This window comes from Bemisia tabaci, chromosome 2, assembly GCF_918797505.1.
Source record: "Bemisia tabaci chromosome 2, PGI_BMITA_v3".
Taxonomy (NCBI): Eukaryota; Metazoa; Arthropoda; class Insecta; order Hemiptera; family Aleyrodidae; genus Bemisia; species Bemisia tabaci.
In genome coordinates this window covers 12442741-12459092 of record NC_092794.1, presented here as the reverse complement: position 1 = coordinate 12459092, position 16352 = coordinate 12442741, and the positions used below count along the sequence as shown (strand labels likewise).

The window sequence follows — 16352 nt, the reverse complement described above, 5'->3', positions numbered from 1 at the left end:
CTTAGCACGGCAGCATAGGAGTGCAGTTTTTGCTATTTCGAGAAATTCGTGTTGGAAGTTTCGTAATTACACGGATCCTTATGGTGGCAAGAAAGTTCAAATTGACTCTTCAATGCTTCAAAACTGGAATTTAGGAGCAAATTTCACAGAATATGCTTTAAGACTAGTTTTACTTGAAATAATTAATATCTCAATTTTTTCGAAAATTGGACTTTTCCGCCTTGTCCTCCAAGCCTCTCAATGCGATCACAGCGTTCAGAACTTAGAAGACCGGAAAAAATACTGGGATTCAGTAGATGTTGTAAGATCCTCGCATAAATCCGGGAATCTATCATAGAATAGATGTAAAAATTGGAAATTTTCTCGCATACTGAACTGGGTCTATTTTGTAAGACACAGACATTTTTCTTTTTAGTCTAAAAAGGGGACGTAATTATTAACGGTGTCAAGGGGTGCTCTAAAAGCGGCTTGAGGGTTCTTTTCTCGAGGAAATGTGGGTGTTAAAACAAAATGCTTGAGGCATTGTTTGGACGGCTCAAATGGTGCCCGGAGCGCCCTTTTGTGCAGATCTCCCAAATTCACTTTTTTACTGCCAAATTGAATGTGACAGATTCCGTAAGTAACAACGTTTATTCATTCATTTACAAATACCCAGCACTAACTGTACCTCTCCTACCTCTTCCTTCCGAATGAGAATGAAAGAGATAGGGACCAAACAAATATTTTTATTTTGAGTTTTTTACCATACTGGAGAGTATCTGTCTTTTTTCCAATGATATTCAATTCTAAGGACCTGCTATTTCTGATAGCTGGTCGCATTACGGGCTTGCTCGATGTTAGTGCTACCGTTTAAGTACCTCATTGAGACTAGTTGATCTGAGGCAAGGTGCATCCCGATGAGGATTTTGTTCCCAATGGGCAGCTGAAAATAAAGTAGACACAGTTTGTCATTAGACTGAATACAAACACTGCAAAAGTATTATCCGTGTGAATAGAAATGAGAAAGAGAGGAACTATCTTCAAATTGTTTTGATGTTATGTTGGAATTAAAAAATGCTTCAATCTTTCAAAAGAAAAATGTATTTTTCAATGTTCCAGAGGGGTCTTTAAAATTTTGTTGAATGTCAATTGGGATTGATAAGAAAAAAATTCAAAGGCTCTCTTCTAAGATCGGGGGGAAAAGATTGAAGGCATGTTCAACTGTCAATCTTATTAGCAGTCTGACCATATGAGAGGTGATCACTTTTCGTGTAAATTCTTCGTCTTTTGAAAATTCAGCAAAAGAAAGCCTCTAATTTTACACAAAAAGAAAGTCGTGACTAATCAGTTCAACGAATCTATAAGTGTCACGGAAGCTTAAAAAAAAAATGTGCCTCACAATCTCCAAAGAACTTTTTAGGTCTAATAGAGGCGGGGTTTAATTTGTGAAGATGGGGTAAAATTAGGCATTATTAGCAGCTATTCTTTGCATATCGATAGTCATTTGTCGTTCTTTGAATATCGATAGCCAAAGTACAAAACCACGTACGTCCATTGCGGTGTTTAAAAATTTTGGCTCCGATATTATTTTTTCGAAAGAGAAAAAAGCCAACTTTATAACTTGAAATTTATGCAGAATATTCCACTAAAAGAGAAGAAAAAATATGGCGATTCTCAAGATGTTACGTTGACTAGTTTTCCAAATTAAAAATAAAAAATAGCAGAAAGTCTGCAGCGTTGCACACGGAAATACGTGGTTTTGCTGTTTGGTCATCGATATGTCATTTCAAACAGTCGTGCACACATGTCAGCATTTTTTCCGGACCGTCTCTCCTTACATCCTACCATTCTTTAATCTTTAAATGGACCTGTTATGCTAAAAGGAACTACTTGCAGACGAATTAAAGCAAAAGGTATAATAACGCATAAGAAATCTATGCGTGTATAATTCCTTTTGATGTGATTCATTTGTTCAAACTTACTTTCAGAGAAAATAAGTCCAAATTTCTCTACTGCTATCGGTTTCATGAATCTATGGGGGCAAACGATAAAGTTTTAATTTCCTAATGTAGAAGGAACATCAGTTACAACCATCCGTCAGGCGGCCGAGGGTGCTTTTTCTGTAGCATGTGACTTTTTATTTTGGTTCCCTTTTAAATCCAAACTTTTGGGCGCAATCTCTCGTGATTAGTTTCTCCCGGTGAGTTTAAGCCGAAACATGTCCTTTGCATGTTAGCTTGCCAAGGCAAACGTTACCATTTCATGCAAATTAAATAACCGTCTAGCAATTAGAATTTCGAACGCTTTTAATGGAAATTGTAAGGACCAAATGCGATATTTAAAGCTCTAACCGATGAAAATTTTGGGTTTGCTGAAATAATGAGCCATTAACTTTGTTATGTATTGGAACTAGAGGCAATTTCCAACTAAAAAAGTGGAGAAAGAAAAATTAATTGACTTGAAAGAGTTGCGGAGTTGCTATTTATCTTACGATTCTCGAGGTACACTGAGAAAAAGCTATGGCTCATAAACCATTTAGCAGGACCGGATTCAGGGGGTGGCCACATGGGCCGCTGTCCATGGCGGCAGATCTAGGGGGCGGCTAATTTTGCAATTTTTTTTAAATCTATGTATGAAAAAAAATCGGATTTAGAAAAAAAAATTACTAACGAGGAAAGGCTACAAAATCTCTCAGTTCTTGAGAGTATAGTAATTTCTAATTTTGTCGTCTTTCAGTGATACAAGAGACAACACCTTTAATTAGTCGAGTTAAGAGAGAAACCAAACACACAATTTGGCCTGGAACTCGGCGACTAAGGGAGAAATGATGACGAGGACTTGAGATGAAAAGGAGAAAGAAGCCCTCGGCGCGGCAATCGGCATGTAACACATATTAGCGCCTACAAGACTGCACGAATACTTCACGCATTGCATCAAACATAGTGCGGTCATTGTTGTCAGCGTGAAACGGATAGCGCCTACAAGAATGCATGAATACTTCACGCATTGCGCCAAACACAGTGCGCGGTCAGCGTGAAACGCATAGTGCCTACAAGACTGCGTGAATACTTCACGCATTGCGCCAAACATGGTGCGGTCTGCGCGGCGCGGCGCGGCGGTGGAAGTTAAAATTATTAAACCAAAGTTTGTGTTAGTTCTTTCATAATTTTTTCGTTCATTTCTCATGAATGGAAGGCCTTGTCCAATAGAGATAGGTTTACGAAACTTGACTTTCGCAGAAAGCTCCGTGACCTTTTGCTAGTAGTGTTGACAGGGCTTTCCCAAAAAATTTGTTCAACACGAGTAAACGCGTCTTGTGCATCCCTCCCCCGCTGGCACGTTCACTTGATGGTTTTTATTGATGTTTCGAAACGAATGAGAAGGGGCCGGCAAAATACAGATGGCCCATGGGCGGCAAGAAGGAAAATCCGGCCCTGCCATTTAGTATTAGTGGCTCAAATGGAACACCACTAATAGCATTAAAGGCAACATATAATAGATAATTAGTTTACTACGATCACGATCAGCAACCAGGCTAGAGCCTATACACCTTAGTGATGGTATATATACCTTAGTACGAGTACCTTAGTAACTATGGTTCGCAGACTAAGAATCATAGTTCATTTACGACTAATAGTGGTGTCCCATATGAACCACTAATTGGTTTATGAAGCCACAAATTTCCCTTCGTGTAGACCAGAGAGCAACCTCCACGCAGTGGTGTAAAGGTTTGTGCGCCATAAGGTTTGTCGTTGCACTCAAATCTAGTTCCGTGCAAAAATCTCACTCCAACTTAACGATATTAACTCCCGCTCTATTTTTCGATTCAAATTTTCATGTTCAATGCTAGATACATGCTCATATAAAACAAATAATCCACTCTAAAACTCTTTTGAGGAAATGGTATCTTTTCCTGAATAGGAATCCTAGGTACTTGCGGCAAGCTCTAGCTTTTTTAGTACGAAAATGCTTACCATTTTGAGCTTTTCTTCGAATATTCCCTGATAACCGTGCCTGAGGATATCTGCAAGCGCGACTTGCGCTGACCCTTCATCGGTCATGACCCTTATGAGGATACCAGTGCGAAGGCCCTTTCCGTTTGGTTGCTCTGGTTCTCTCGTGATGATGATGAGGTTTTGGCCCTCCTCCTTGTTTGGCAGCATCTCACGACCGATATACTCGAATTTTTGGGAGTAGTCCGCGAAGACAGCCAACATCCGAATCCACTCTGCAGCGCCCTCGATAGTGGGAACGTAGGCGATCAGCTTTGACATGGCCATGGCTAAGTCTTTATACCTGGAAGACCAATGGTTGAATCTTTAAGTTAATGATTCGTTCCTATCTTCCTTTTTTAGAATTTTGATTTGGAAGCGATTCACATAGCACACACTTGATGAAAACCAGCTTCTGAGGCAGAGGCAGGGGAGATGAAAGGAGTAATAACCAAGCCTCGTGCACAATAAAAAGCAAATCGCCCCGGACCTTCTCGGATAGAATCAACCCTTCTGTCGACCGGAAAATTTTAGGAAATAATAATTTCCTTTTCTACGCACTGTCCCCTCCGCACCCACCTGTTACTTCCGGAGTTCATTCGGGTATATTCAGCTATTTCTGCGGATGACGTTATCGAGACACCCTTTATGAGGTCATCGGAGTACCTATCGATTACATCACCGGGGTAGGCTTTGATGACGTCATCAACACACCCGTTGATTCTCCCTCATTGCATCCTTAGCGACGTCAACCAACTGTTGCTTCCGGAATTTATTTCGGATATTCGGTTAATACCGGCCGATAGTTTCATCAGGGTACCCATTAAAGACGCCTTACAGGCACCATTGATGACGTGACGTGGTGTTAAAACACCACGACAAATCATAAAATCCTCATATTTTAGGTTAACATTGTCGTCTTACAAATATTTTAGATAAATGTGTTACTGCCAATGTCAAAATTGTGCCAATGTGTACCTGTACCGTACCTGTACATGGGCCAGAATAATTGATCACCGTCGACAATGGCAGGTCAAAAAGTAGATGGTCAAAAAGGTTGGCCAATGTTGAAAAAAATGCCTGCATAACAGTCGGTCATTGTTGATGGAAGACACAACCACAAATGCTGAAAATTCGTTTGCAACTTTTTCCGTGAAATATCCTACTTGAGTAATAAGAAGTGGACCTACCCAGATTCATCCTGAGTGAGATTGAAGAGCGATTGGACAAACGCGTCAATGGTGACCTCGGTGAGGTTGTATTTGCCCTCGAAGAAGAGCGGCGTGTAAATGAAACCATCGAGGAGACCGCGGACCTCGTAGTTGGGGATGGTGGCTGAAAAGACTTCCTTGTTCCGCGCCACGTCATACCAAGCGGAGAAGTACCCGTGGTCGGTCAAATACTTCAACAACAGCTCTTTCTGCGACATGAGCGAGTCAACGTCCTTCCCTTCGTAAAAAGCACGTGCCTTCTCCACGAGCCCCACGATTGCCTTGACTGAAAATACCCTCGAAAAAGGATATTCAAGTTTGATTCGCAGTAGTGTGCTATAGGACAAAGCTCTTCGTACCTTTGGAATGAACGGGACAAAAAAAGCGACTCTAAAAGTGTGTTAAAATGAATGGTGCATACACGGAGAAAGAAAAGTTTGATCTTATATACCGCGGAACGGTATTCCTATTCGATTCATATAAACGGTATCACTATTCGGTTATGTTCTGGTATCCGCATCTTGCAATTGAGATCTCTCTACAGTTTAGTTCATGTTAGGTACGTATGTACAGTTCAGTGAGGCGGATTATGAGCAACTCGTGCGCGCATGTTATGCACAAATGTGAACATCATTGCGACAATACGCAAAATTGTATTTAACGATGAAAATTTTCACTCGAAAATCCAGAGGTGAAAACTTCCTGTTCCTCTCCAGGGATGTTTTTATACAATCCCACCAACTCCAACTACTCACGTCAAAATTTACTGTTGCACCCTCTCCTTTTTGCGTAAAAAAATCAGCATTTTCTGGAGAGACGTTGAAAAAAATCAGAAAAGACGGCGTCTCGTGCGACATAACTAACCTTGAAACACACTTTCGTTCATTTTGTTAGTATTAAAGATTTTCAAACAGAAATGAAAGGGGAAAAATAAGAAGATACTTACCTCGTCACCAATAATTTTGTAGTTGAAAATAAAATCTAGGCCTTCGGTAGCATTTCCACCTGCCCAATAGCCCGAAATATTTCCTGTTTTAAAAAATTCTGAGATTGATATCATGTTGAATAGCTTCATCGAGCTAGTCCTAACTGCATATCCTCCGTACCATGCTTGTAACACATCCAACTGACAATCTTTCTCCGTTTTACGACATAGATGCATTACCTATACGGAAATTCAAAATGGAGGGTAAACACTGACGACTGTCTTTCCTAACACTAGCTAACATGCAAATGAATAATATGCTTTTTATGTAATTGAAATACATCATCCAATCGATTTTTAAAAATCTTTCGAATGATTAGGGGCAATTTGACAAAGAACGGAGGCTTCTTTCATTAAAATTTTCCGACCAGACGCTTCTGAGCCTGTTTTCTCAAAACTTCATTTTTGCACTCTCTGCTCTCTTCGCTATCACGGCAGCGTTTAACTCATGGGTGTGTTCTATGCCAGTTAAGTAGGCCTCTCTTAAGTAGCCAAAAGCCAAACCATTTTATTTTAGTGTCCCTAAATAAGGAGCAGGTCACTTAAAAATTGAACAAAAAGATAATAACCGAAACACGTGGACTCACAATGACTACTGGTCATATTAAGAGTCGTTCCTTAAACAGTCGCTTTTTTTAGATTGAACCATATGGTTTCCACTGTGCTTGCGGGAGGCTAAACGATATCCTTCATGTGGCTTCGTTAAACGGACAATTTCTGCAAATCTAATGGAGATTTTGACGTATTCTGCTAGAAGAAACTAGAGACAGGTGGGAAAGAAGGGGTGTGCTTGTTGGTCGAGGGCCGCAATAATTAATGGGAATTATAAAGCGCCAGTGACGTCAGCGGCGCCGCGCCGCGCTCGGTCGTCGTCCGCTTTAACTCGTATGCCCTGTCCACAACTCTCTTTTCCCATGTCTATGGCAATAGCTTTTTCAAGAACGACTATGAATACAACTCTAACTCTTACACTAACCTCGTCATTTGTGTAGCCGAAATATTGGGCAATTTTCTCGTCCTCCCCGAAGATCACATTGCGAATGCCAACGTCTTTCGGGTTCTCGGCTGCTTCAGAGACGAGGTGGACACAACCAGTGACGAGTGCTTTCTCCAGGTGACCGTTCTTTTTGACCACGACCGTCAAGAATTTCTGGAGCATTTCAAAGATAGCCTGGACATCGCTAATGAAGATCCTGTGACTGCCTAACACTTGGACAAGACTTGAGTCGAAGTCATCTATGAGGACGATGCATTTTTTCTTGTGGTGAGCGTGGAGAAGGGCTGTCATCTCCTTGGCCATCGCCTGGCGGCATTGTGAAAAAAATGGTTAAAATATGCCAAACGCTGAAGGTTGTATTATGTATACCTGTTTAATAGTGGTATGCTCATTTAAGATTTGTTTATGTTTGCCACAGGAAATTGGCAGTCGCCGGCACATTGCAATTTATTTATGTTGAATAACAAATTTAAAATTTCGTAAGTAAAAAATTAAGATAGAAAGTACTGATTAAAAAGTCAAGAATTCAAATTAGTCCCCCCTTCTTCTTAAATGCATGGTAAGAGCTATAGCACACTAGCAAGTGTGTGTAGTGGAGTTAGTGACCTCAGTTGGCTTTGGTTTGAGTAGGCAACTAAACTAACCGCCTGGTAAAGCGGAGAGTATCGCTAAGTTTGAAGGCGCTCCAAGCCGCGTTTGCGCTTTTAAGGTTCTTCATCAATGAAACCGTCCTGCGATATGTATATTTTTCTTTAACATTCTACCATCGTGTAATTTTCAGAATCTCGGCTCGGCTCATATTTTCAAAAAACAAATATAGATCAATCGAATAAGATTTTCTAAAAAAAAAAAAGAAAACTGATTTTGCAAATGCTAATTTAAAAAAAAGAAGGGTAATATAGCGATCCACGTCAATCACGTCCGGAAATATCTTCTGAAAACTTTAGATAAAGTCAAATGAGACTGATACGATATCACCATCGACTCGACTTATCGAGTGTTATATTTATCGTTTAGTTTAGTTTAGTAGAGAAAAACTCGCTGCTAGGATCACCTCCGGCGCAGATTTAAGGGTGTTGTTGTAGATGATACTGTAGCGTTGCCGCTCCTCTTTGGTAAGTTTGCTGGAGCGGGTAAGGTAGGAGTGCTCCTTGGAGGCAACAACAACGACTGCGCGAAAGAAGCGCTCGAACTCCCCGAGGGACCGAGAAGCCATCAAGTACTTAAAACGCAACTCCAACACGGGGTACTGGCAGAAGTGTTTGCTGAAAAAGCTCGAATCCCTCGTCACCTCGAGCCGCTTGTCCAAGAACATGTTGTAGTCGCGCGTAGATTTCCTGTCGATCAGAGTCCCATTCACGTCCACCTTGACGAAAAGAAAAGACATAAACATGTTTTTCGATCAAGTTTGGAAACCAGTAGCACCTTAAGGTGAATTTATAGCGGAAGTAAGCGAATGTCGAGGTATCGAAAACATTTTTTGCAAAAATACCCGTTTCCATACAGACTAAGGGGCTACGCCGTCTGACCATTTTGAACCTCAGGTGTTATAAGTTACGCGTTACTCTTTTGATTTTATATCATAGAGTATGATCTAGGATCTGCTACAGCTAGAAGCACATTTCAGACGTTTATTCCCAATTGGGAAAGAGATAAGATATATTTTAAAATATATCTTTTGAGAATCATATAGGATTTTTGCGTTTGGAGCTATAATCTAAAGATTACAGCTACAAACACAAAAATTGACATATCGATTAGACTGATTGAATGCCATGTTTCGCGCTTCGATACCTTCAACTTTGTTTTTGGATAAATATACCAAAGAGATTCTTTGCGAAAAAGCTGTTAAAATGTGTCCTAAATCGAGTAATGGATATGTTTATTATAGCAGTATTTACATTTTTTTTTTTCACTAACAGTTTAAGAGAAATCAAATTTCCTAAAAAAAGCTTCTAACATCAAAAGTTTTAGGTGTTTGATGGTGCTAACAGGGCCGGATTAAGGGGGTGGCCACATGGGCCGCGGCCTATGGCGGCAAATCTAGAGGGCGGCAAATTTTGCAATTTTTTTTAAATGTAGGTATGAAAAAATATCGGATTTAGAAAAAACAATTACAAACGAGAAAAGGCGACAAAATCTCTCATTTCCTGAGAGTGTAGTAATTTTTGATTTGGTCGTCTTTCAGTGATACAAAAGACAGCATCTTTAATTAGTCCAAAACCAAACACGCAATTTGGCCTGGAACGGCGCGGCGCAGAGAGCAATGATGACGATGACTTGAGATGAAAAGGAGAAGCCATCGGCGCGACGATCGGCATGTAACACATATCAGCGCCTACAAGGCTGCACGAATACTTCACGCATTGCATCAAACACAGTGCGGTCATTGCGGTCAGCGTGAAACTGGTAGCGCCTACAAGAATGCATGAATACTTCACGCATTGCGCCAAATACAGTGCGGTCAGCGTGAGACGCATGGCGTCTACAAGACTGCGTGAATACTTCACGCATTGCACCATACACGGTGCGCGGTCTGCGCGCGCGGCGGCGGAAGTTAAAATCATTAAACCACATTCATGTTTGTTCTTTCATAATTTATTCGTTCATTGCTTATGAATGGAAGGCCTTGTCCACACAGAGATAGGTTTACAAAACTTAACTTTTGCTAATAAGGTTGACAGGGCATCCCCAAAAAATGTCTCCAACACGAGTAAACGCGTCTTATGCATCCCTCCCCCGCTGGAATGTTCACTTGATGGTTTTTATTGATGTTTCAATACGAATGAGAGGGGGGCGGCAAAATACAGGCGACCAATGGGCGGCAAGTAGGTAAATCCGGCCCTGAGTGCTAACAGAAATAAATGGGTTGCATCACCTTTGCTTCCGAGAATTTTTTGAGCATGTCTATGGTGGTTGATTTTCCGAAACCATGCGGTGCAGAGATGTAGAGCGGTTCTTTGCTCGCGAAAAATTCACGAATGAAACCGGTTTTGTCAACGAATGCGGAGGATTTGAGAGCATCTTCGAAGTTGCTGGGGACGTTAACTTCCTTGATATTTTTCGGTGGTATGAATGGGCGCCAGCTGCCGTGCGATTCACAAACCTATAAACAAAATGAATGTAGGTCAGAGTTGATCATCTCTATAAGCGAAGACTGCTGTTCGTAAAACTGCGATAAAACAAAATTCGATCGTGTTCATTCATAATTTCCACTCACATTATACTTCTTTCAAAATATTTTTATGTGAAATATGTGTGTTCATTAGACTCCTGGAGAATATCTACGAAAGGATATCAGAGTGATATCACACCGAATTTTAAGCAATGACCAGTGTCGTTGCTAGTGATTTTCTATGGATAGCCATAATGGACCACTAGACAAGGTACGAATTTAAGCGATCTGATACATGTTTCTTAACCAGAATTTCATGTAGAACACGATTCACACAACGAAAATTACTGAAACCAACTCCTAACGAAGATATTAACGTTTTTATTTCACATTGGTTAAGAGGAATTTGAATTGCCCGCTCACAAGAAACTCAAAGCTCTACGTTAGTCAAATCGCGCACTACAACGGTTTCAACAAGCTTCTCAATCGAGCAATGTTCATTTCCCACCATGTATTGTTCAAACTATCAGCAATGTGCTATAGCTGAGCCAAAGCGTCAAGATTGAGGTTGCCAGATTTTTATATCGCAGAGACTGTCATGATATAACGTTTAGCGCACGATGTGAATTACGTAGAGCATTGAGTTTTCATGAGCGGGTGGTTTGAATTCACGCATCAAGAATCATTAAATATCTTCGTAAGGAGTTGATATCGGTAATTTTCGTTGTGCGCATCGTGTTCTACGTTAAATTTTGGTGAAGAAACATGTATCAGAATGCTGAAATTCGTACCTTGTCTAGTGGTCCATTAGTTACTTTGAATGGGGTGTCCAACATACAGAAAATTGTAAAGATCCTTACATTTTTTCGATCTGAAATATTTCGGGTATTAAGATGGAGGAGGAGGTTAGGAGGCATAGGCTTCCAGAATCTGTCCTCCCTCCCTCTCTCTCCTTCTGGCAATAACAATAAAATGTCAACGTTCAAAAGGTAAAATATCTCTAAACATTCGCATCTCATAATGATAAGATTTGCATTATGTCTGATCTGAAAACATTATGGGGAACCTAAGTACATTGATGAGTGACAATGCTCATTTCCAGTACTTCGCATTGACTCAACGTGGTAAAAGTTTTCCGTTGCTTATAATTTTAAATTACAAAATTTTGAGATGGATATATTACGCCAAAGCTGGCAACAAAGCACCAATTTATCACTGAGTCATCAGTAGGATGGTCTCTTCTTTTTGTTAATAAGTGTCTTGTAGTCGAAAAACGAAATTAAAGAGAGCATATCCTGAATTCTGTGGAAGAGAGATGTTAATAAGAGCGAGTGCGATGAAGATAGAAACGAAGGGCTTTGTTTGAATGAAAGTGAGCAGTGGCGTGGCGTGCTTTGCTACATATCGACTGATCTGCTGAACCAATGGAAAAGGATCGATAAAAAGGGTGCTCGCAACGAACACCTAAATAATCGATTCTTTACCACAGCTTGGAATGCGGAAATATCACACATATCGACGGTGCAAGTCGGCAATCACATAACTCGGTTTGCGACGTCGTAGACTTCCTGTCATACTTTATTTTTTAAATGGAAAACTACTCAACGGCAATTCTTTAAAACTGCTTCAATTTTTCTTCTCTGTGCGATGAAAAGTCTGCACAAACTTCAAGGAATGATGTCAATTTGTTCTCCTTTAAAAAAATGACATAGATGCGGAGATTTTCAGACAACGCAAACGAGTTATGTGATTGCCGACTTACACCGTCGATATACATATATGGACACGTGTGAGGCTTGGAGGACAAGGGGCATAAGTGCAGTTTTTGAAAAAATTGAGGTGTTAATGAATTCAAGTAAAACTAGTCCTGATGCATATTCTGTAAAAAATTCGATACGAAATTCCAATTTTTAAGCATCAAAAAGTCAGTTTGAACTTTCTCTCCGCAACAAGGATCCATGTAATTTCGAAACTTTAAACGCGTATCTCTCGAAGTATCAAAGCCTGCACGTAAGCGCTTTGTTCTGCAAGCCCCTCAATATGAAAAATCATTTAGGATACCACCAGCTCAGAAACAGTGGCAGAGTTAGTGATGGTCTTGAAAGCTGGACATGCAGTCTATTACTATACGCAAATTCATTAAACTGTAATATCTGGTAAATCGTGGCTCCAATCAATGTTAGTTTGTTTGTTCATCCCTTCTGCGTCAAAGTTTCAATCGCGCCCATGCAGGAGTAAACAAACATCAAAGGGTACTCACAACGTCCGAGGCACAAAAAATCGGCAGAAAAACAACTAAAATCATTTGGGACTCAATACTGAAGTGACAAAAAACACAGAAGCTACACGTGACATGAACGCGGACCCATTTCTGTGACCGCAAGCAACGGCCGGTGCGTGATGGTCATTTAGTCGCTCCTCTGACGTAAGGACGTATTTTAATTTCCACATAAACCCTGGAAAGCATACCGTTATACGGAGAACAGGGCTCACGTTGAAATTGAGATACGTACTTTACGCCAGAGGAGCGACAATATATGCGCCAGCGTCGGCTCTGTGGAAAAAGTCTGTCACCAGTTCTGCCGTTCTAAGGAAAAACGTCGTATGAACCTTCAGGCGTTACTAAATTTATTTTGATAAAATACAAATTTTTTGGTAGACTTATGAGTATTTTCCTTCCAATCTTCCAGATAATTTTGTTCGCGATTTCACCTAATGTTCCTTGAAAAGTTCAAGGAATACAATTCATATCTTTCCTCAAAAATAACCATTTTATTGAAGGAAATTTGGCAACTCTCGAATGCTCATACGGCGTTTTTCCTTGGCACGGCAGAGTTGAAAAGTACACTTAATTTTCGACGCTGTAAACCCCGGTCACCACGTTAAAACGGAAGCTCAAAATGAGTGCGGTATGAATCGATTCAGGCAGGGCACCAATTTACACATCAGTATTGCACCAAAATTGCAGTCTGTCGTAATGACCACTTTTCGAGATTAGATTGGCGGTGGACCATCGAACAAAATTAAATGCTTTCCCATTGAAATTTCGAACATAAAATACTGCGCTGAATTTTTATTGAAAAGTTTAAAAAATCTGTAGATCAAAAGAAGGGAATATTTACGTTGATCCAATTTCTGACCGTCAGCCGGATGGAGGGGGCTTTTTTCATTAGCTGACGTTCCAAATGTTTCTGAAATAAACTACAAAAGTTAATTCCTCACTAATCACTATCGGTCGACGTTTCGACGTGTTTAACGTGAAATTTTGATAAGGAGGTATGTCTTGTGAAGGTTCAATACTTACCCTACATACAAGTCCATTGCTGATCAAACAGAGAGGAATTTTTTGAGCTGCACATTCAAATCTATACAAAATCCGAAATCAAACCTGGCCACGCTGCAAAGTGGCTTAAGTTGTTGCTCTGCGCTTATCAAGTCATGCCTCTATTTTCCAGCTTCTATTTCCAACAGGGAGAAAAGGCTTAACTGTTTCTTAAGTCATATTTAAGCAAAATGATAATGAATCTCATCGAAACCCAAATCAACAACCGAGAGATCATCTACTTCAAATGATGTGATACTAGCAGAGAATTCATATAAAATGTATTAGACCGAGCAAAGAACAAATAATTGATAGTTATCTAAAGCAGCGGGTCGATTATTGAAACTTTATTATCATCTATCAATCGAGCTCATTGTTAGTTCTAACTCTCGCAAGTTGGTAACACACTCCCTTGCATTTAAACTCATTGTAATAATCGATTATAAGTGAGGCAACCTGCTCTGTATGAGTATCGATTGTTTCACATGCATTTCCATGGAACCTAAAGCCAACTTGCGAGAATTCCCGTTGAATGAATTAATCGACATGACCTTGTTTTACAATGTTATTTTTCATATATTTTCCAGGTTTTTCATAAATCGAGTAGTTCGAAAATATACTGTCTTATTATTTATACTTAATATAAATGCTATTCTCTTGCAGATTCCAGTTATCAGGATTATATTTACCGATGAGTTTACAACGCCCTGTGTAGGTTCAATAAAAGCTTAGGGAGCGACATAACTGTGTGTTCTTCGAGTAGAACGTGCTTCCCGGTGTGCTGGTTGCCTATGTAGTAACATTGTAGGCGAACCAAAAATGATCGCATATTGGTTTCGCAAAATTCATGGAGCGAGATTAATGTGCGTTTCTCAAATTCATGCTCTCCGGCACGTGTTTTGCCTATACGGAGAATTTATAGACAAACTCAAATTTTTACATTTTCCATCATCCGAAAAATTTCTAATGTATGCTCGATTGGAATAACAAAATTGATGGAGTGAGATTAATGTGCGTTTTTTGAATAGACAACTATTCGTGCTCTCCGGTATGTTTGTTGCCTATATCGTGAAATTGAAGGCGAACTCAAATTCGTCTTTTATCAATCACCCGAACAATTTCTAATATTTTGCATGGTGCGCTGAGCTCATTTTCTTAAAACACCATCCACACACCTACCGTCCCTCTTTACTAACAGGGCAGTTTTCTTTCATCAATTTTCAGCTTTTCACTCCTTCTTTCCCAGTTCGATTATGCCGAGTCACCGGCCCACGTTTACCCGCAAACCAGGCTTCACACCTCTGCGAGTCTCCCGGCGACACCGAGCATAATGGGCGTCTAATCAGGAAGCAGGAACCTCAATTTTGCAGAAATTAGAGACGGAGTGAACTATGTTATTAGGGGGGGGGGGGGGGGGGGAGGGTGGTTTAGCTGGGAGTCATGCATCGCGCGTTAACGGGCCGCTTCGCAAATGCAAATCCTTTCACGTGAAGGGTGAGCGGCTGGAGGCAGAGTGCTACGTTGGAACAACATTCAATAATTAGTGAAACACATTTACTGTTATAAATAAGCTTTTAATTAATGGAATTTACGCGGCGGCCCCCTTTCCTTTGCTCTGCGCCCGCCTTCTGCTAGTTGTGCCCTTCAAACTCTCTCCTTACACGGCTGTCAAACTGTTGTACCCCTCAGGTATCGGGGGTGCGGTTGGAACTTTAGTCACACTGTCGCAAATGATTGACACGTAAATGAAGCGTTGGGTGCAGAAGGGCATTTCTTGGTTGCGGTGTATCAGGATCTCCGCTAAAGTTTTGTCCATTATAATTAAAGCGAATTTATGTCATTTTTTGTAACTTTTACTGAATATTTTTTATGATTTTACAGTGCTGAGAACGTAAAATTTCAGAAAATTCACCCAATAGTTTCCTCTCTAAATTATTAATTAGCAGTGGAGATGCTGCAACAGCGCAATCAAGAAATGCCCTTTCTGCACCCAACGCCTCAGATACGAATGAAAGTACCAAGTTAAATAGGGGAGTTCATTGTTCTCCGTGGTGAGAGTCCAGGATAAAATTCCCTTAAGCATTAAGGAAACTCACACAGTTAAAAGTTTCCTTGTTCGGTGATACTCTGGGTTACTTTGTGTTACTTTTTTTGTGTCAGTTCAACTCAGAGGACTTGGTTGCCCAATACAATGTTGTGTTTCGACACAAACCGTAGGTTACCCTTAGACATCGGATCATGAAGAAAATGCCCTGCCGAACTTATGCACCTACTTTTGTCTTTGTCCCCATGTTCAGAGGTCGCGACCAAGTTTTAATGAGGCTCCAGATTGTCAACACAAAAATTTGCTCTCTCAACCCAAAGATTTGATTGATTTGACACAGGGCAAACTAAAAAAAACGAAAATAAACCATCAGCTTGTCTTTCTTCGTGTTTCGCTTCCCATATTAATACAATATTTTGGTTAATTTTTCTTACCGTGCATTAACAATTTAACCATACTCATAAAAATAGATGACACGTACCTAAGAAAATTATAGGGCGTTCCCGTAACCGGTACTCTTATCATCGCTTCTCGGCGTAAGGATTTCTCTCAATTTCTACTTGAACCCTGTGCTCAGTTTAACTCTATGCTTCCCAGGACTCATTCGGAAATAGATATTTGTCCTCGTGTCATGCAGAGAAGCGACCTAATTAAACAGCTATAGCTGCTTTGCGGTAAGCATTTTGGATCATAATTTTAAGTTTCAG

At 40.3% G+C, this 16352-nt stretch overlaps 1 protein-coding gene across 1 annotated transcript; it reads right to left on the bottom strand.

Annotated features, from left to right (window-relative positions):
- Positions 1-611: 611 nt before the first annotated feature.
- Positions 612-12811, bottom strand: LOC109038165 (uncharacterized). Its single transcript, XM_072296705.1, has 9 exons — positions 12793-12811; positions 12540-12597; positions 10043-10270; positions 8219-8530; positions 7144-7470; positions 6129-6347; positions 5162-5541; positions 3954-4275; positions 612-922 (listed from the first exon to the last, which is right to left on the bottom strand). Exons 2-9 carry the CDS (start codon positions 12582-12584, stop codon positions 797-799), a joined length of 1959 nt encoding a protein of 652 aa, XP_072152806.1. The 5' UTR covers positions 12585-12597; positions 12793-12811; the 3' UTR covers positions 612-796.
- Between the last annotated feature and the right edge of the window lie 3541 nt (positions 12812-16352).